We start from the raw sequence: 22,406 nt of genomic DNA, 5'->3' as shown, positions 1-22,406 counted from the left end.
CATAACATGCTTCGCGCCAGCCCAGTCCCTACCATTCCATTCCAGCCGAATCGGAGATAAAGACACCGACAACGCTGACGCTGCGATGCCTCGATTGCTTACTGCGTACATAGACGCAAGGCAATAATATGTCGCCGGACAGCATAAAACGCACCAACCGTCATCGTCATCATAATCATCATCATCGTCGTGCTTGCATCTCGGGTCGGGGCTATGTTGTTTGTATGCTCTCGTGCTGTGGGGACTTATTACTTACTACCGACCGTCGACGTCGGCCGGGGCACGAAAGAGACAACCTGCGATACCCGTTCGTTGCCTTCGGTGGTGTTGGCCGGTTTTGTTCCGTCGGTGGAGTGAGAGAAACGGAATTGCCTCAAAACAGAGATAGCATCGCATATGGCCCTCTACTCGGGCTATGTTTTCCGAGTGAGTGGGGAGAGTAGGCGTTTCCAGAGGCGTATTCCTTTGGTGTATTGTGGTGCCTTGACTCGCGCGGTCGGTCGGCGGTTTTGTGGGGTGGCGGCGGCGTGGACGACCGGTAAAGGCCGTAAAGCCGGAGGTGGCATCATGATTGTATTGGTTGTATATCTGCTGGGTACATGTGCCCTGTTGAACTGCCACTGCTGCTGCCGTTTGTGGTGTCTTTCTTCCCTGCTCTTCGGGATGCGGATGTAGATGTATGTTGAGTGAGTCGCTGGGTGCGAATGTGTGTGCAGGGATGCAGGGAAAAACTTTACGGGCGCCGAATACCCTGGAGCTTCACCTGAAACCCACCAGTTCCAATCTATCGATTGCGCAGACCAATTCCACTGCGCTCTCCTTTTACGAAGGGCCCTCGTTTTTTTTTTGTCTTTCGATCTCTCTCTCGGGTGTGCTTTTGGGTGCTTTTGACTGCCAGCCAACTCATGGTCCGTAGCCTCTTGTTGCTTCTTGTAGAGTAGCAGACAACTTACCAGCAGGGGCGCGCGCGAATTCCTACCGTTGCCAAGAGTTTGACGGAGTTTCTGTTTGTCAGTGATTATCGCTACCGCTGCTGCCGTGGATGCTCTTTAGTGTTCGACGCATTCTTCCACATCGCCGCGAAGTGTTTGCCAATCGGATTCTTATCAAATTGATTTTATCAAATTGCCATCATCTCATTGGACGGATTACGGCTATGAACGCCAACAAGTGCGGTATTGTGCAACCACAGAATAGCACATCCTGAAGCATCTACAACTGCATTGCGCAAACAAGAAACCTTCAGTTGGAGGGAATTAAGTGAAATAGACGAATCGTGACTGAACCAAATCAAAACTGTAGAACTGACTCGTGAAGTGTTTGTTCCAAAAGTGACACGTAATTATAAACGAACTCGACCGTAGCTAGATCAAATTACCCTCTATTACCATAATACCTAAATTGTTTCTACAACATCCTGCTGGCAGAAAACTCATTACAAACAAATCTAGTGCATATACCACGTTCGGAAACTCGAAGAGCGTCGCCGCCGAAGCAAACCGTGTGATAACTTCGTAGTTCCATTTCGCAATCCCTCGAAGCAAACTGCCTTACAGTCACCGGAACTCTCCTCTCAAAATTAGCTAAATAATATCATATCTGCATAGTCTGTACAGTGTGACCATCTGTAAATCCGATATTAGTTCAATTAGCTTTTTTACTACCAAATCGAAAAATTAGAAAGAGAAAAAAGTTTGTGATACTTCAATGTGCCTTTTGAAAGTAATCCCGTGAATGTTTTTGTTTCGTTTCTTCGCTTAAAAATCGGAGATTTTCACGCGTCCAGAAGAAAACCAATCTGCAGTGTCTAGCCCTTGAACGGTCCGAATCACATATCAAATCAAACCAGCGATCCGTGACCCGCGAGCAATACGCGAAGAAACCCGGCTAGCAGTGAACTTCCGAGAAACGTTGCGACGGGGTATTGTACCACGAAGTGAACCGTGAAGGCGTGCGTGGTGTGTGGATAACTGGTCAATCTCGTAAAGTGAGTCCGTGGCTCACCGGAAGGGTGTGTAATTGTTGTGTTATTTGAAGTTCTTCTCCGATACCACCGGTGTGTCAAATTTAGTGTTCGGAAAAGACGAAAACCATCCGTTTCAATTCCCGGAAGAAACTGTACTGGGGCTGACACTCTCGGCCGGTATTGGAAACTGGAACGAGGCGGATAATCCTGCGACATGATTATGGTATGATGATAGTTTACTTAACAATTGTTTCAAATGGGATAGCGAACGGTTTTGAATTTCGTATCAGAAGCATAATGTTCCTTTTGAAGCATATTATAACTTAGTGTTTATCTTTGTGAGCAGAGAGACAATATCGTTGGCTGATTAATCACTTCTAATCTTTTATACTAAGTTAACAAACATAGCTAATATTATTCAAAAATTGCAGAAATTCTCAAAAAAATGGGAACATCTACATTCAATAAAAGTGCAAATTTAATAGGAGAACTATTCCATAACAAATTCATCTCATGAAAAACATGCTCATTTGAGTCGCATTCCTTCGTATTTCAAAGGATGAACATAGGGTTTACTTATGACATGAGAAATCGGAACAGTTATCGTATAAAGAGATCGTGGAGACGCTTGGTACATTATAAGTTAGTGTAGTGAAGGTTTTCTTCTTAGCGAAATTGATGGAAGTTTTATTCAAATAAGTTCATTTTAGATCTCGTTCTGTTATGTCTACCTTAGACATCCTTGGGAAAAGTATTGAAAAAACTGTAGTTTACCAAACATTTACTTTTCATCCTGTCAAATTCCATGCACTAAACAAAGCTTCTTCTGTCGCATACCAATACATACATTCAATCGAGGAGTTTGATTACCTGCAGCTATTAGACATGAAAAAGTGCAAAAATCAATAACACGATGTGAACTTATGGAACAAAAATACTAACTGTGGGGGAATCAAATGGTCTAGAGGACGTTCCTAGGCTGTCGTCGACGTTGCTATGCCTGCCGCTTCGGCTGCCGTGGTTATGTTTTCGATTGACCGCTTCGCGGAATAAATGTCATGAACAAATGTCTACCATTCTCACCCCTGACCTTGAATACGATAAAAATGGAGAAATACCTAGAAGGACTTTGGCACCAACAATACACTAGATATTCTGTTCATATTTTATATTTTCAGAATAATTCACAGGATAATTGTTTTCGGGATATCTCTGCCAGTCTCACCTAAATGAGCTTGAGCTTGATGACCGCACAGTTTGTAGTTGCTACTCCGTGATTGATCAGAACGATTGAAATAGCATAGGAAACCAATAGTTGGGGCTTAAAATTAGCTTTCCAACCTCAATGTGCACAAGTCGAGAGTTCAGTAAATATTGGATTGATAACGGGGCCGGCCACGTCCTTACTGGAAGGGAAGGAATGTTGGTGTGACAGCCGTTGTTACTAGAGACCGAGATCACCTCTGCCTCTCCACAGTTGCCACAGGAGGGATTTTTGTTAGTGGGATGGCGTAAGTAGTTGCACGGATTAGGATTCACCTTGATAAGTAATGCGATTCATTCATCTTCAATTAGATAGAATCAAACCTGGTTTTAAATATTTTCACCAGGATAGTAATGCCAACATACGACGTCACATATAATGACGGATTATTCAATGAATTATTAAATGGAAAAACAGAAGCATGTTCAAAACCAAATCTATTTTTCTTAAATTTATTCCATTACCAGGAAAAAAGATATGTGCTTGAACCTTACATAACAAGTCATAACGAGTCTCCAAAATGAATAAAAGAAACTTGTCTTTTATAAAGAAGGATGTTCAATCTACTATGGATTTTAAATTTTCTTACGATTTTTAATGGAAAACATGAAATGAAACAATTAATTGCATATTATTCGGCAACTCGGCCATATGAGAACCATTTTTTTTTTTGATAAATATCTTGGCTGTGCATATGCACAGCACATGTTTCGAAATGGACAAATTAGTATGAAATTTGAGAAAAAGAATCCACTTGTCTTGGTGGGACTCGAATCCTCAACCTCAACCAAATTTCATATCAATTAATCCATTTCGAAACATGTGCTGTGCATATGCACAGCCAAGATATTTAACAAAAAATGAAATGAAAATTGCCATAAAAATATCAAAAGCTTAGCAATAGATGAAAAGAAAAACGAAGCTTATACCTCGAATGAATTTCTAACTAGCAAGTACCCCAAATTAGCAATCATAGCACAAATGAAGCCGCTTGCATAATAGTGACAATATTTGAAGAGACTTTCATGTTTTAAACCATTCATTACCATAATAATGGAAAGATATTCTGTTGAACTGTTCCAGTGGCAATGCTGAAATTCGGCATATGCAACTATTAAGACTTTGAAGGCAAGATAACTTTAGCAAATGTTTATTAATATTTATAAATAAATATTTTATTCCTATATTTATTGTCTTAAACGAACAAGTTTTTTTTAAATTCATAGTTACTAGAAACGACAGGTATTGTCAATAGTCCTATCCGCTTCGATACATCCATTGAAAACAGCAGTTGCCGTTTTAAACTCGTTTTAAACTAGCAACATCTTAAATTCTACAATAAGCAAACCTTTTTACAGTGCAGTTATGGCAATATAATATTCGTTGTGCCAAGAGTAAATAACTATTTTAACCCTACATGAGTAAACGATTCCAATCCCAAAAATACCCGAAAACTGTGTCTAACATATGTCCGCAAGCATCCCTCCAAGCTACCCGCCGGCGACCCAAGGGCGGCGCAAATGTCAAAGGTCAAAGCTCTCCTACAACTGAACGAACTCAAATGCTGAAGCCCTTACTTTGTACCGTTAAATGAACAAAACAATCCGTAAATAATATTTGAATGTTCCATAAAACGCTACCATAAATCCATAAAATAATTCAGGAGTATCCATAAACAGTAATTTTAAGATCCATAACTAAGCTGAAATTTAGAAATTAATTGTAAAATATGTACCGTTAATATCAACTTATTCCTACATTTGATCCATAAATGTTTGGTAAATAATCTATAAAAAATATATTTTGATCCATAAAAATACAAATTTGCGCAATTTTTATCGTGATGATGATCCATAATTTTGTTCAAATAATCCATAATTTTGGTAATATGATCCATAACGCTTGGAAAGAAAGCCAATATTATATTAATTTATTATATTATTAATTATAATTATTAATTATTATATTAATTGAGCCACCATCTGTGAGCCAAAATCTGTGGATCATATGACCAAATGTATAGATCATATGAACAAAATTATGGATCATATCACTGAAACTATGAATTATCATCACTATAAAAATTGCCCAAATTTGGAGTTTTATAGATCAAAATATATTTTTTATGGATTTTACAAAGAATTATGGACCATTTGTCATACGTTCATGGGAAAATAGTAGGAATGATACTGTTTTTCTTGATCATGTTTAACCGTACACGTTTTCAATTAATTGCTAAATTGTAGCTTAGTTATGGATCTGGAAAAATATTTTTTATGGAGGTCACAATCAGGTGATATTTATGGAGCGTTCTTCACTTTTTTTATGGATCATTTTTTATTGGTTGTATGCAAAAGAATGTTTTGCCACAACGAAACCCAGTAAATAATCCATCAATTTTGAGTCTATTTTACAAATTCATTGATAGCATATGGATGGATGGTACAAATAATCTTTGATAACGCAAATCAACTCAAAACAAATGAGACATCCATCGGTACCGTCCATACATATAAAAACTTCAACTCTTTCCCATACAAATCCCCATACAAACAAAAACTGCCTTCATGCCACCCACGAATTATCTCCGCCCGCAACTCTGCCACGATCCGCAAATTAACAAAAAGACAGACCTCGACCTTCATGTATTAGCATCACTGCGGTTTTTTGTTCCACCATGAGTAATGTTTTTTTTTACCCAAAACACCCGATTCACTAACGCGCACCTTAATTTTTATTCATACACATTCTAGTTATCATTCATAGAGGTATTTATATTACAAGAATCTCAAGAAATAGGGTAAGACGGTATAATGCGCCCCACCTGGCCAAAACGCCCCACTTTGATTTCTAGAAAATTATAACTTACTAAGGGTCAAAATTAGTTGGAACCTATAAATATTTGTAAAACCATCATCCTATGTGAATATGGGAGTATACGTGAATATGGTGAGTATACGTGAATATGGGAGTATTACGTAATAAATATAATAGAAAAATCCAAAAAGTTACAGTTTTGATGTAACTTTCAATGTTTGTTTGTTCAACATTCTGGAGCGATGCTTGCATAGGTACTGTCCGCAAAACTTGCACTTGCAACTTGTGTGTTCCCAGTTGGGCAACAAAATAACTTTTCTCAGTAGTTAATTTGATATCAAATTGCTTCCATCTTCAAAAATGTAACGTTTTTCAAAAATATGTTTCACTGGTCAAAACGCCCCAGTGTAGGCAGGACAATATGCCCTTATCAACTGGACACAAGCGCGGCGAGCTTGCAGCAGTTGCTTCCAAATTATATGGAAACTATCGAAATGTAATTCAAACCTGCTTAAATGGACTTATGTTAGTTTTTTAATGTCAAGCATATAAGGATTTGTAACCTTTTTAATATGGGATTGATAAGATACTAATGAAGGGCTATGAAACGTCTTTGGTGAGGGTGGGGCGTATTGCCCAGGCACTTGGTGAAATCCATTTTTTCACGACTTTTCAAAAATGCTTTATTACGTGTTCTCTGAAATATTTTTATATGACTACTCACAGGCAATACATTTGCGACTTTTTGGACTACCAAATAACACAAAGTTTGCATAAATATCATTGAAAAATAAAAAGTTATCAAGGTATTGCCTTAGGGGGGCATATTATACCGTCTTACCCTATATTACATTAATAAAGAAATTTCGAAAAAAAAGGTGACGGAAGCAAGGCAGAGAAAAAATAATCGCGCCATCTCACAAGCGCGGCACACTTCGATCACCCATTTCTTTGCCAATATCACCTAAATGTACGATATTTAAAATCGGCAGAACAGATTGTTATATTATTGTTATTTCCAATTTGGCCGCTTGTAGCTTTATTTCTAGTTTATAAAAATAATCGATTATACTTCGACTGAGATATTTATTCTTATCTTATGGCTTTTTCAGTCTAAAAATTATTCGATTTCAGTCTGAAAATTATTGCCCGGAACGTCGAGTAATTCAAATGTGATTTAAAAAAGCCAGAAAATAAATAGGAAAATAATATATCCATTATTATTATTATTATTATTCCAACATTTGTGGTGTAATTAAAACAAAAACAATCCAAAAATAAGTAACATATAGTAGGAAGATCGTAAATTGGCGAAAAAATATACTGAACTCTCATTTAAGGACGACCTTGTATGGACCAACTAGAAATTAAAGGCGTCTTTTATTAAACCAATATCGTAAAATAGTAAAAATCAATCTTACAGAACACAGGTTTTTAAATCTACCATTTTGATTAAAATTATGAAAGGACAATTGTATGATTTTTTTTCTTTGAAATGTTCAATATCCTCTTTCCAAAGATAAATGGTCGCGCCTCTGCCAAATCGCACCAAGCGCCAATAAAAAATTATCCATTTTCTTGCACAAGTCTTCGTGTAACAGATCCAATTGATCACAAATCGTATCGGATATTCTTCTAACCTTTAACTGGGGATATCCAACAACAAATGTAGGAATAAGTTGATATTATTATTGATATTATTATATTATATAGTTGATATATTATTGACATTATTTCCGTTATCATTCTACACACTTAAAAAAAAATTGACCGAATTCGGTTAAGTTTTAACCGAATTTTTATCTGCTGAACGCTCGGTTGTCTGCTCGGTTCAAGAGTTAACAATCGAGCAGTCGTTAAACTTTCAGCAAGCCCTTTCTGTCAAAACTACCGAAAAATCTCGGTTCATGAAAAAAACCGCGGTTGTTCAGTTTTCTTCAAATAAAATGTCAAATAAACCGAAAGTTCGGTAGCAATAACAGAATTCGGTTCCCAGGATCACGCACAAATATGTAGCTGTTTATAATTAGAAGAAAATATGCTCTTTCCAATCAATTCTCAATCTTATTTTTATTTAGTAAAGATAAAGAAATACATAAAATTCATATGACGTTAAGAAAAATCATGGAATTAGTTCAAATTTAATCACCACACCAACACAGAACCACAATTCAAGCGCAACGGCAACATCCAGCTGCATTGTAGCCAAGATTGATACGATCCTAACAGAGGCAGGATCCTCTAAAATAGTCTTCATCTGCCTGGAATTAGAAAAACATGATTACCTCATATATGAGTGATGTGTAATTTACTTTACATTTATCCACTCCCTCACGCTACCCAATGTATTCTTGGTCTTGATCTCCATACTGAAATTAGTTTTCCATGTTCATTGTTTTAAAACTAGTTATACATGAAAAGTGTGAGAAAGAACTTGGGACAAAAAGAAATGGCTGACAGTTTCTTCGACCTTACTTGACTGATGCGTCAACCGAGTTTTTCGGTTTCGATATACGTCAAAACGGTTTGAAACCGAGTATTCTCGGTTTTAATGAACCGAGCTCGTTCATACAATCGGTTAACCGGAGTGTTCGGTTTATCTAGCGTGCCGAACTGTCATATTATCAACAATTTCAGTGATGAACTCTTTAGATATTAAGAAAAATCACTTAAATAAAGATTAGAAAAAAATAAAAAAATATTATCAACAATAATACCGATTTTCGGTTAAATTTAAAAATATATCTTAGTTGTTTTGCTTTTAAACGGTTGTTCGGTTCTTTATTAATGAACCGATCTGGACCGGTTAAAAATACAACTGAAGTCGGTAATAATTTCTAAGTGTGTACGAATAAAACTTTACAAATCGGTCAAAAAGGCGCTTGGTGCGATTTGGCTGAACCCCGACCAAATTGACTTCTAATTCTAGACAAGTCAGATTGTAAAAACAAAACGAGTTGCCTTTGTTTAGTCACTTGGATTGTTATTGCTTTGAGAAATTCGGTACTTACGAAAAAAAAATCCTATAAAAACATTGGAGATCTTTGGAGAAAAAATGTGACCGTCTGCGCCACACTGTGAAACAACGTTGGAATATTGAACATTGAATGTTTTTCTACATCCAGCAGGACAATGATACAGCCTCATAGACTCTTATCTTACATGCATTGACCACTTGTGAATTTAATGAAGTAATAGACTGCAAACACGAAATTCGGACCAGTCATCAGTGGCTCTCATGGTCGAATAGAATAAAACATCATCCGAACATACATAAAAATTGGTACATTCAATGCCCTGTTTCTTGAAGGAAGCTGTTAATGCCAAAGGACTGCATATGGATTACATAACATTGCATCGCCCCTTGAAAAAAAAACAAACTCTACTGCAAATGAATTCAAGTGAACGCAAATATATGTGAAGTAATGGAAACTTTCGAATCTAATCTCTAATCTATCAAAAGCGCGATTTTGATCTCTCTTATGTGTTTTACTCATTACCTTTTATGATGTTCAAGATTGGCACATAACGCATAACTGTCCCATGTACATTGGTATGCTAGCCAATATGGGACAAATATGTGTATTACGGTAGCAAACATGTTTAACCAAATGACAGTTGACCTTTTCCGTCAAAAATTGCTTGAATTGGTTTACAATCTAGGACCATTGAATAACGAGTCTGAGTTTAAAGTGCTGCTGAAAAGCTAATTTCAGCATATATCTTTTTGTGATAACTTCTATTCTATTTCTGTGGAACCAATCCACCAACGATGGAACGACCAGGTTTCAGTGATTTGTGTCAACTGTAGATATCATTGACGTTCAGAGAAAACTGACATGAGAGACGCCGTATTAATAGAAAACCTCTCTAACCAAGCTGTCAAACGCAAAAACGAACTCTCTAAGATGGAAATCATTCATTGAGGATCGAGTTTCTCCTGTAAGAAACGGATGATAACAATCGGTGTTACAACTACTGAAGATATGCAAGCATATGGCCAAAGGCAGCTTTTCCTGAAAAGCTTCCACGACTACCGGTAGCAACGATGGAAAATCTACAAAACTGCGTATGACGATTTCAAGTGAATTATTCATCTCATTCAAATCCGGTTTATGCAGAGTGATGTCCGTTGATACTATAGAATAGTGCGCACGACACAACTAAATTGAGCGTACTCAAATCTAAAATTGTATACTTTCAACAGATTAAGCTGACGAAACATCATTGAAAAAATATGTCCTATCGGTCTTCCGGAGTGGGTGGAAATAGAAATAAACATTAAGTTGAAATGTGTTGGTAAAATTGACATTTTTGAATATTTTGACCAAAAAAACGAGGAGAGATTTTCTTTAAAGATACATTTCTTATCATATTGCCTGGTGAATTTTTTTTTCAGTTATTGGGTGTGTATGATATCAATTGTTAACAGAAAAGGATAAAAATCGCCCATTAAACAGTGTCAAATTAACCAATGGATAAGCTAATGCTGCTTTATTCGGAAAGAGAGTGGAAAAGGTGAAATAACCCGCTAAAACACTACATAATATTCCCCCTGGAGACGAGCCAGCCCAGGGCTAAAAGTCTCCTTAATAAAGATACAAAAAAACTACATAATAAAAACTATAAACGCAGTAATAATACACAAAACATTTCTTCCAAGAGTTTAATGATGTTCACAGGCTGATTCAAGGTTCCCCCAAGCATACGCGACGCGACAGTCGCGACGCGATTATATTGCTTGACGACAGCGATTCTGTCGCCGTTGGTATGGAAGCGTAAATAGAACATTGCCTGCAGCGACCCAACGATAGAATCGCGGCGACTAGTTGTCGCGGTCGCGGCGATGAAATCGCTTAGGTCTGGGGGAGCCTTTAAAAATCTCCTAACCGAGGTTATGTCAACATGCCTTGAACATGTTCATCGTATGTATAAGCTTTCGAACATGTGGAGACGCATGGTACTTTGATTCAACGGCTTGTGACTAGAAATTTTGAGCAGAAATTGGAAGTTTATAATATTCTGCATGTGTACCTAAAAATGAAAGCTACTTACATTAAGTTACGATTAAAGAAAAACCAGTCCTGAGGTCAATGCTATTTTTAAGTTTCACAGGGGTAATGTCAAAATGCGGAAGATTGATTTCTGCTTTGCATAGTAGGAAATGGTTTTCGGCTAAACATACCTTACATGCGCTTACAGCTCTACAGATCATGTGATAAACTAAATCCAATTTCTTATACATCACGCTACATTTATATCAAATATGACTAAGAAAAGGCCTTAACCTCGACCAAACCGCGATTCTTTTGGTTCCCATAAACCTTACATTATGTATAAGATTTTAGATATGTATTATTAAACATGATTTCGGCTCCGTAACGCTTCACGACTAATTAGCCTCCCAAATAAACGATAGAAAAAAAATGACTAAAATAACCATAAAAAGTGTTTTTGCTACATCTTACGTGAAGACATAAATTATTTTTGTTGTGAAGCGGAAAAAAAATATGTTTCTAATCTCACTTCAAGGGGGAATGATCATTAAGCTGAATACCTCCTAAGAAGCGCTTTAACTTTTTGATAAATTGTCTTAATTTGCTTGGAAGACGCCATTACGCTAAATCACATTATGGACATACTATTAAATAAACGCGCTGAAACGCGATTGTAGCCACTGTGCTAGGTATATTGTACTAAAGATCAAATTGGAACTTTTTTGGTGCAAAAAGCTACATCAAAATTTGGAAAGTTTAGAAAATTTTCCCTGATAATATATTTAATGTCATGTGATCATTTTTAACCGTTTGTACAATAAAGAAAATGCATTTACTGAAATTCAAATTGTTTAAAGAAATCTTTGATATTGCAACAACCAATACTTTAACTAATTTTAATAACCTAAATGCACCAAAATAAAGCTCAACGTATTTTTATTATGCTTCGAAAAAAATGTTGCACTTACACCGAATCTAATTGATATATTTTAGATATTTAGAATTATTGGAATTTGTGGTTTTCACAAAGGAAAATCTCTTGTTATCTACAGTCGACTACATCTTAATGTTCTATATCTCGATATCGTTCCTTATGTCGATGGTTCCCACGGTCCCTCAAACTACATACATTTAGACATTTCACACGTAAAAAAATTTAATGTCTTTGTTATTAAGATTTCTAATACTTTTTTGCCAAAGCATGCGCCTAATGATATGTATAAGAAAAAAAATTATAGATTGCATTAGTCACATACATTTTAAAACTTATACTTTTCATTAGCTTATGAATGTTATTAGCTTTTTGGTATGAGATCATTCATTAGGTGGCATAATGAAGTGTATTGATATTTTCGAATCAGTTTTTGCCCTAACTTATAAGGTTTTTTCTTCACCTGTATATCTCGATAACTTCCCCATCTCGATGTGTTCTGATCATATTTTGTTCAGCATTCACTATCCTTATGTCATTATGTCCCATTTTTTTTGCTACTAGACCATCTTTGGACAAAAACAAATATATCAACAACTAGTCGACCCAGCAGACGTTGTCCTGCATAGTAGGCGTAATAACCCATGCAAATTTTCCATACGAAACTTAATTTTAGTATTTCACGATTTGCTTAACCTTATTCGTTATTTTCGCATGTGGAAATATCATATAAACCCGTCGGAAACGATAATGAACATATCTGCTGAAGTAATGAAGAAAATCCATCCAGCCGTTTTCGAGTTATGCGGATACGAACACAGACCATTTCATTTTTATATATATAGATAAGAAATGACAATTGTTTTGTTGTCGTTTTTCATAACTACAAGCTTTTTTGGATCTAGTACTCATTTAAATTTTCCTTCCATTCCTCGACATCTCCCCATCTCGATGGTCTCTTCAATATCGAGATGTGGAAAGGCGACTGTATTTTTTGAAATCTAAATACCTCTACCATTCAGCTATCAAGATTTTTTTAAAAAAGCTCATTCATAATATCAGGAAATATGAAGTATTCACAATAATGATTACGAAATGCAATACCGGGAATACCGGCGATTTTCGGTATCGAAAATACTGGTACCAAACACCAATTAGAGCCGGTATTTACGGTACCGAGGTATAAGTTGTATTTCAATTTGCTCAAATAGGATCGCAATCCAACTTTGTGCTATAAATACTGTGGCGCAGCAGCAGTTGACCAAGAATAAAGTTTTAGATGAGATACGTTCACGGTATATGATTGATAAACGATTCTCGTAGTGGACCAAGGGCAATCCCCATCAGTTTTTTTACTCATTTATGTGTTTTAGCTTATCAATAGTAATTGTGCCTCAGCATTTGTTGTGCTTTTGTCAGCAAAGTTTTAGAATACCGTCGTCGGGGGTGACAATGAGTAAACTGGGTCACTGTTTCAACTACTTACACAGAATGCTTGTAGATTAGTATTATTGTATCTGAGGACAATAAAACTGAATTATAAGAAACCTTTCTGAACGATTTTGTTATCTGACATCTAGACTGTCGGTGAAGGCGCGGACCCATCTCGAAGTATTATTTTGACATAAAGATCTCATATGCGGTTTCTCAAACAAACGGTCTTTTGCAATTGATTTCCCAAATTATGCTGTTTACTATGAAATAATACATTCTCTCAAAATGCAGATGTGTTCAAAAATAATGTCAGCATTATTCATTATTATTTAATTCTGAAAATTTCCAATCTTATTTTCCGCGAACTGTAATGGACAGCAACTTGCCTGTGGGATAATTTCTGATATGGCGTTTGGGGAGGTCTACTGCACATGATGTGCCGAGTATTCCTAGCAATGAAGTAAATAAGAAGGTGTGGATAAACGATATTTTAAATATAGCGATAAAGATTATCGCTGTCCGGAACATCTTTTGCTGGCGAGGATAGGGCGCTAAAGCATAAATATAATGGATAATTGTCAATGAAGAAGCATTTGCATTTGAATTGGCGGCCATTACCCCTCGCGAAAAACAGTATATTATACATGACTGAACATACACTAAATCATTCTAAATTTGAGGTAAAAAGAACAAACTATTCAAATCAAAATCCAACATTAAAAAAATTCTCTAGAACCGGTATTTTACCGGTACTACCGGTACTGGAATTTCTCAGTACCGTTGTACCGGTTCCACCAAAAGGGGCCGGTACTAGGAACCCTACTTATGAATTCCAAAGCCTTCAACTCTGCTCTAAGAGAAAAAGTGGATGTAGCAAAAAAAGATTCGGTCCCACAAAATCCTGAGACGATCCGAGCCTTGCTAATCAATCGTTTCCGCCAAATCCGCAGTGACCAGTTACCCAATATAAATTGACTTTATAACGACAAGTATTGCTAAAATTTCTGCTTGCAATACATTGAACATGATCCCATAGGAATTGATACGTCTATCCCTGTACTCGATTGTTCCATCCAACTCCATTGTTTATTCTTGAACCATCCGTAATAAAAATGATCGAGCCTGATCGGAGGTTTGGCCATCCCTGTGTGACGTCCTGGATCGAATAATACAAACTGTCTGGTAGTAAAGTTGTATTTTTTCTTCATCAAATCTTCATTGTTTGACGCGAAGGTGTTTATTCCAATAATATTTGAATAACATAGGTATCCTGTTTTGTCACTTTCGATAAGGGTTACGGATTCCTATATCCTTAAAGTACATACTCTTTTTCACTTCTAATTGTATTATAAACCGATATATGCAATTTGTGTCCCTAAAATCGAATTCTTTTCAGAAATTCGTGTGGATTATCAAGTATTATCAAAAACGTAGAAGAACATGACCCTTAGGTATGCTTACGGATTGAGAATTCTAATAAATTATTCTCTTACCTAAACACAATAAGCCCGGAAAAACTTTCAACTCCAGTGCGATACTTTCTTTATTTTCGTCAAAAAAAAATCGTTTTACATGAATCAATAACCTCGCGAGAAAAAAATCGACAAAAATTTGGGTGGTATTTGAATAGTTTCATTTCCTAACCAGTAGACCAAAAAGCAATGGCATGACTAGCCTCAAAAGCTGGGAGAGTAACCTTCCGTCAGCTATTTCATCTATTTCTAGCTGTTAACCAAAAATTACGTATCTTGAAATTGTTTTAATAATACAAAGTTCGAATACTATTAACTTGATGTCAGACGATTTTTCATCAACTACAACAAAGAGTTTGGCTTTTGAAAAACCATCTGATGGAATTTATTGAAGAATTAATTGAAAATGGTTTGAAATTAAACAACTCCTTAACATTGGCCTTGTAGACAGATATTTTAATTGGAATTTGAGAAACGGGTGGACATATTTTAAAACAAATTCCTAGAGCTTTGGAAACACTCTTCTGAACAAATTATTCAAAGGACAGCATACCGAAATCTTTTGGAGATTGGGATGACAACAACAATGACAATAAGATCTACAACTATTAGGAGAATATATTCTAAACTGCGCTAAAGACATTAAATGAGTCACTTTGGGAGGTCATCCATAAATAATGCGTGAAGGTAGCGTATAAACCGTTGAAAGATCCGCAGCAGTTTCCAAAGAATTCCGGAGGTAACTCCCAAAAGTATTTCAAAGTAGGCGCAGGGAACAGTGAAGCTTTTTCAAACCGTCAATATACTAAAACAAAAAAATATTATTATTTTTGGAGAACTTGAATTTTTAGGGCCGAATAATCTTGTCTGAAAAATTTTGACCGAATATTTACGCATGAACAGCAGCATGCCATATTAAATATTTTTTCAGGCTCTCTAATGCTTGAAAAAAAACCTAGAAGCTTCTACAAGCGCTCTGCGAAATGTCTATTCGACTTCAGAATCTACTAAAAAAAATTAATTCAGTAGAGTCCTTTGTTTTTATGCAAACCCAAATCCACATTTTTCTTTTTTCAGAGCAACCCAAGCAGAAAACATACCATAAACGAGCTACTGTAACCTTTATACGACTAAATGCAGTTATATATGAGTTGCTAAAACCAAATTATCTAAATTATGCTACTCGGATTAGAACTGCGAACAAATTGTTAAAAAAAACTATCTAGCTCTTCGAGATGAGCCAGCCTCGAGCTGAAAGTCTCGTTAAAAATGACAATAAAAGCTATTTAGCTAGAACATGAATAATTCACGGTACATTTTCAAAATTGGGCTTTGTTTTTTTTCCTGACCCTAAAAAAAATTCCCTGAATTTCCGCACACTGAACATACTTCTGTTTTAAAAACATATTTACGCCGTATTTCACGCGGATTTTCTTATTCATTTAACAACCACACCGCAGGAAATCCTGCACTCTCTAACTCTAAGGGCGATTTAGAATATAGCAGTCTGAAAACGCATATCGATACAGATGCAAACAAATATTTAATGCAATAGCATAAGGTACTCGTTTGTTACTGTAAATGACTATCAAGACACTCACGCGACAAATATGAACTGATTACTACTTTTTTCAAACAGCGTACCTAAAGTTTTCCTCATTTACAAATTTTCTTAAATCTTTAAAAGTGATATAATATATGAAAACAAATATAACCTCTAATCTTAAACAAGCGTTTTGTGTTTCAAAACAAGAAAGGTGTCAATATTATGAGCAATCAATTTGGTAATTTTTTTTCCATTGATTCTAAATCATTTCAGTTTATTCATTTTTACGATCGACCGTTTGTGCCAAAGCTCAAAATAAGAAATGAATAGTTTGTTTGAGAAACTGCTTATGTGACATTCTTGGCCAAAATTAGATTTTAATATATTCTGGATCGTCATGCAAAAATACGTATGCTGACAGAAAACGCGAAAACAATACTTTGCTTATGGATGTATGATTTTTTTTGTATGTTTGATAAGCTTCATATGTTAACGTACGTTTAACAGCAATTATGGGACACTGCTTACTGTTTCCGAAATAAAACTGCCTCAGGGCGTTGAGTTTTGCCTAAAACTATTGGTCTCCATCGAAAAAAAACAAAATATTTGGCGCAATTTTTTCGAAAATAGTATTTTGTTGTTATCTCGGAATTGTGGAAAATGGATATATGCAGTATATTAAACAAATTATTCAAATGCTGTATCACATCCAAGTGGATCTGATGTTAACTGTAATTATGCTGACAAAAAAAATGTTGGTGTAAGATGGTCTTAACTTTACTTTTAGATAGGCTCAATCTACTTCTTTGGCAATCTACATCAATCTAGAAGCAAACTTGACATCTATAATATTGATATAAAACATTGATCGCCAATCCCATGTGAAGTTTCAAATCTCGCACAAACCTATCCATCAATCAGCAAATGAGGCGGCGGCACTTCCAGTCATAATTTTTCACACATGCAAGCAAATAGTTTATGACAGTGAATTGATGTTCGTGTGCTTTAAAACGGGCTCTCTAGAGTAACAAGTACAGCGATTTGTATCGGCTAGTGCAACCATCATGCAAAACTGGTGCTCCGTTCCAGTCGGGTCGTGGCACAAACATTCAAGCATAATCAATCCCCGGTTGGTTGGTGTAACATGCAATGGCATGCATAGAACCACTAGAACGCAAAGGCATTTCACGCGGCTACAATGCATAAACACGAAAAAGCAAGATTTTTATTGGTGCATGGGGTAGCGACCCGTCGGCGGCTGTCGAAGTGCAAAATCCACTACAAAATATGCGCGCCATGTCCACGGAACCTACTCTGTTGTTGCTCGCTGCACCTACTACATGCCCATTAGCGCACTGCCAGCCAACGACAACATGGGTACATGTTCCCCCCGCTAAATGATATGTGGCACATTTTGTTCTCAATTTGATTAATGAGTTCGCACTCGTGTTCGAGCCGCTTGCGGGCTGCTTAGGAACCCGAAATTGGAGCGGAGTTCACCTGCTGGGGGGGAAAGGTTGAAGGGCGGCTCCCTTTATCAGTTTCAACGGTAGTGGATTCTCGATGCGGCTAACGTGAAATTCTCTCGGAATATTCGCTCTCGACTGGAAAATGTTGGCGCTCTATTTCTCAAACTTTTTCATATCAAATTGTTCATTGGGTAATGAGAGCTTCGAACTGTTAAAGCCTGAGCTAAAGCAATGCGACGACTATGCCTTTAACTATTTGTGTAGAAGCATAGCACAAACGAAGTGACAAATTTTAGTCATGGATGCTACGACAACTGTTCATCACGATTGAAACCAGGAGAATCCCAGACTTATGCATTAACAGGAACAAGGGCTGATAGAGTTGAGACGTCAATGAATTAACCTTAATAACCTTAATAAGTTTGGTGTCTCATATTTTCGCAATTATCCTTATTCCAAAAAAATGGACGTATGTTATAAGAAAAACCATTTTGAAGATAATGTTTGCAGTAATTAACTTCAATGATTTTTTTGATTATTTCCTTTTAAATAACTGTGAATTATATTTAGGGGTCATAATTAGGAAAGGTGAAATTGTTTTGTTAGATTTAATTGAATCATAATCATCTAGGAATCAGAGTGATCAACTCCCGTTCCTGATCAACTTGACCTTGGATTACGAATTGTTATGATAATCTTTACTACTGATCCAGAAAATATGTTTTTAAACATCAACAACCAATGTTGTTGGTTGGCCGTTGACCTTCAATTCCAAAACCAGTCAAACGAATTAACCATTATCATTTAACTAAAATCATCGGTCGAAACCGGCTTCTAAATAAACAACGACAATTATTGAAGCATATCCACGCTCACCTGTTTCATTACAAGTATTACTCGAAAATTACCTTCATTCCGGATGCTTGTTCAATGTTCACATTGAGAACGAATTCAACAACCCACATAAACTTGTACCCCAAAACTTTAATTTTATGGTTACATAAAACCCAACGTCGGTAACTCCATTCTCAAATCCACCATCAAGTGCGTCTACTTTTGTCGCGTATGTACCCGCAACTTTAAGAAAACCTGTCCTACCGTTCCACCAGTTCCGCCGCACCGTCGTCGTCATTGAGCACTTTGTTCAAGACCAACAGAAAAGCGTGACCCGACGGAAATTCAACCGGAATCACCAGATTCCAAGAACGGCAAATTGTCATCCTCGGACTCAACGACAGAGGGAATATCGATTTGCGTAGGGGTGCGCGGTCCAATATGAACCAATTGAAGACTTTTGATGCTTTGAAGACATGCAACGGGAACCCGTTTTTCAATAATTTTATGAATTCTTACATAAACAAGATTGTTATAATTGAATTGTTATTTATTGTAAAACTTCTGCGAGTGATACTTCAAAGGTAATTATCCAGCCAATGCGCTCAGTACCTCTTTCCCCTTCGTATCTATATAGTTATGCGCACCCAGCCATCAGCCATAATGGCCGTATACCTTTTTCTGTGCGAGCTGAACGTTTTTCTCAATGAACGTGACATCCACTGCCAGTCATATGCCCAACCAAGAAGTGAAGCACTCGCCGAAAATCGAAAAATTGAATTAAAGGTAAGAAAAGAAAGAAACAAGATCTTTCCTTACGTGACGGCATAAATCCGGATTCCCTCCCCGATTCGCCGAATGATGGATGGGATGGATGGGACAAAGACAGTGGCGGCGGAAGGGCAGCACACATGTGAAAATGAAAAGTGCTCAACTTACGTGATATTTATGTGCCTGAAATCTCCCAGGGCGTCGTCATCATCATCATCGAGCGGGCGGCGGTGACGAGTAAGACGCGATACATCGCTTCGAAGAAATGGCATGCATATGTAAAATGGCTGGTGTTGCTCAAGTTGGAGCCTTATGGCGGAGTTGGAGATTGAGGCGGAGGGATTCGGGAGAATGCTTGAGTGCGTCACCATGACAACGGTTGCCGTTGTCGTCGGAGTCGGTCGGTGGTTCGCTCGTTCAACCGTTTCGATATGCGGGAAGCAACGACACTCGACTCAACAATTGAGGCGCAATGCTCTGCCGCACACGCGGATTGGATTGGGGATGATGCTGTCATTTTCTGCTGCCGACTCCAATTGGATATGAAATTACAATTAGGGGCATTTTGTTTCGCGTTCTGTCTATCACTGACTGAGAAGGTCGCATTATGGCTGGATTTTACTTTGTCTCAGATTTGAGAAGAATTGTTTCTTAGGGCTCTATTAAGATTACTACGTGCGTTATGAGAAAGATCACTACTGCAATCATGTATATTGTTCTATCTTTGGGAAGCTTCCTCATGTCCTTTATTTAATATTATGTAGGTTTCAATAATTATATTTTCAATCACCCCAAAGGCGCAAGGCGATGCTAAAACTGCTCTGCAGGGAAAAGCAATTATCACACAGTATGTATCAGTCACCAAATGGCGCATTACAATATTATCTAGAACATAATAAAACATGCAAAAAATGAAGAAATTAAAATAAAAAAGATTTGATGAAAAACCACTTTTAATCGAATGAAAGTACGAACTTGGCGTCTTCGACAAAGTTGTTCAGGGGTAGTTTTGCTACAACTTTTTGAAGACCCAAACCTTGTATGTTGAAGAAATGGGAAAACAACTTGTCAAAAGACGAGTTTGTACTGTTCCATTTAAATCCACTTCTTTATTTAGTAAATAAACTCGTCTTTTGAAAAGTAACTACATTCCACTAAAAGCTTAAAATAACTTTTCGTATGGGAAAACAAATTTTTCATCTCGCTAATAGGGGGATTGATCATTAAGCTGAATACCTTATTACGCTAAATTGTATAATAAAGGTACTATTAATTCTTCTTCTTCTTATTGGCATTACATCCCCACACTGGGACAGAGCCGCCTCGCAGCTTAGTGTTCATTAAGCACTTCCACAGTTATTAACTGCGAGGTTTCTAAGCCAGGTTACCATTTTTACATTCGTATATCATGAGGCTAGCACGATGATACTTTTATGTCCATGGAAGTCGAGACAATTTCCAATCCGAAAATTGCCTAGACCTGCACCGGGAATCGAACCCAGCCACCCTCAGCATGATCTTGCTTTGTAGCCGCGCATCTTACCGCACGGCTAAGGAGGGCCCCTATTAACTATTAATTAAACGTGCTAAAAACACGATTTTAGTCACTGTGCAATGGTGAGGAAAATGGTGGAGACGCATGGTGCTTCTAGTGATACACCGTAAGACATTGCTTCCCAAAGTTCGGAGGACGCGACCCCCTTCCATAAGATTTACACAGGCAAGGGGGTCACGACCCACCATTTTAGGAAACTATGCCGTAAGATATATGAATTAGAGTGGCCCAGCCTAGTATGGGGAGAAAAAAAAAGTCCTCGGATTCTACGGGGCACCCTCCAGGATTTTGCCTTTAGGTAAGAAAATCATTCTCTGAAAATTTCAACCTGATCGGTTATTGCATAAGCTGGCGCAATTGATTTGAAGTTAATATGGGGGTTTCAGCCGAAATATATGGGAAAATACACCTCTGTTACTATTTCGTACAGGAAATTGGATGGAAGAGCCCGATTGAGCCCAGGTTTGCAGGAAATGAAGTTAACATGCCCATGAACAATTCGACATAAAATTCTACTATTACTAAATAAACTTTAAACCAGTATTTGGCTGATTTATTTGGAGTTGGGTTGAGCATTTTGAAATTCATTAATTGCCATAAAAACATACGCATGCAATCAAAGGTGCCTGCGATCCGTGATTTCGCGCGCACTGAAACATAAGTAACTACACGCGCGCCACAACACATGTCGCAGCTACCGTGCGGGACCGAAATCCGTACAGCACCGGAATCCGTCCACCTCATAAGATATAAATAAATTAAAGGAGGTTAAAGGTAATTAATGTAGAAAGAATTTATCTTATCCTGTTCAGATACTTGACAGCATGCTTTTAGGGCATAGAATTGGATAGAAGGCTTTGAAATTAAATCAACAAAAATCAAAAACCAATCTCCACCCACCAAACGCGCAATTGCGCCAGCTTATGCAATAACCGATCAGGCTGAAATTTTCAGAGAATGATTTTCTTACCCAAAGGCAAAATCCTGGGGGGTGCCCCGTAGAATCGGACGACTTTTTGTATCCTGGGCCAGTCTAATATGAATGGATTAGTTTTTTTTTGGGACATTATTGCCACTGCGACCAGCATTTAGATCTATTGTGAGGTATTCTCTTTATTTTATGCCCTTATTCTGTATTGATAAATCAGTATGGGAAACATTGATATTCTGCGGCATTTATCCCATTTTAGAAAAAAAAACGAATGAAGTGTATTACTTCAATGTGAGGAATTGCCCAAATTTCTCAAGGTTCAAGAAAACCCTTGTCACAAATTTGAGCCGTTTGTGAAAAAGAGCAGCGCAGTTGCACAATAAATGTTCACAGCTTTCATTCTCAAACTTGTGAAAGCT

The 22,406-nt window shown here is 37.1% G+C and overlaps 1 protein-coding gene across 4 annotated transcripts in view; it reads left to right on the top strand.

Moving 5' to 3' along the window:
* Positions 1–816: 816 nt before the first annotated feature.
* The window catches only part of LOC134226680 (transcription factor AP-2-epsilon), a 223,895-nt gene continuing 202,305 nt past the window's right edge, over positions 817–22,406 (top strand). For 2 of the 4 annotated variants that reach the window (XM_062707615.1, XM_062707616.1), the window contains exon 1: positions 817–2,189. Coding sequence is in view for 2 of the 4 variants with exons in the window: in XM_062707623.1 (XP_062563607.1) it covers positions 2,181–2,189 (9 nt within the window). In the remaining 2 variants the exon portion in view is untranslated. The remainder of the gene's footprint in view (positions 2,190–22,406) is intronic. The other 2 variants (XM_062707623.1, XM_062707621.1) reach the window with 1 other exon arrangement.

The sequence above is a fragment of the Armigeres subalbatus genome, chromosome 3 (genome assembly GCF_024139115.2).
Source record: "Armigeres subalbatus isolate Guangzhou_Male chromosome 3, GZ_Asu_2, whole genome shotgun sequence".
NCBI lineage: Eukaryota > Metazoa > Arthropoda > Insecta > Diptera > Culicidae > Armigeres > Armigeres subalbatus.
This window is presented reverse-complemented; position numbering and strand designations above follow the sequence as displayed.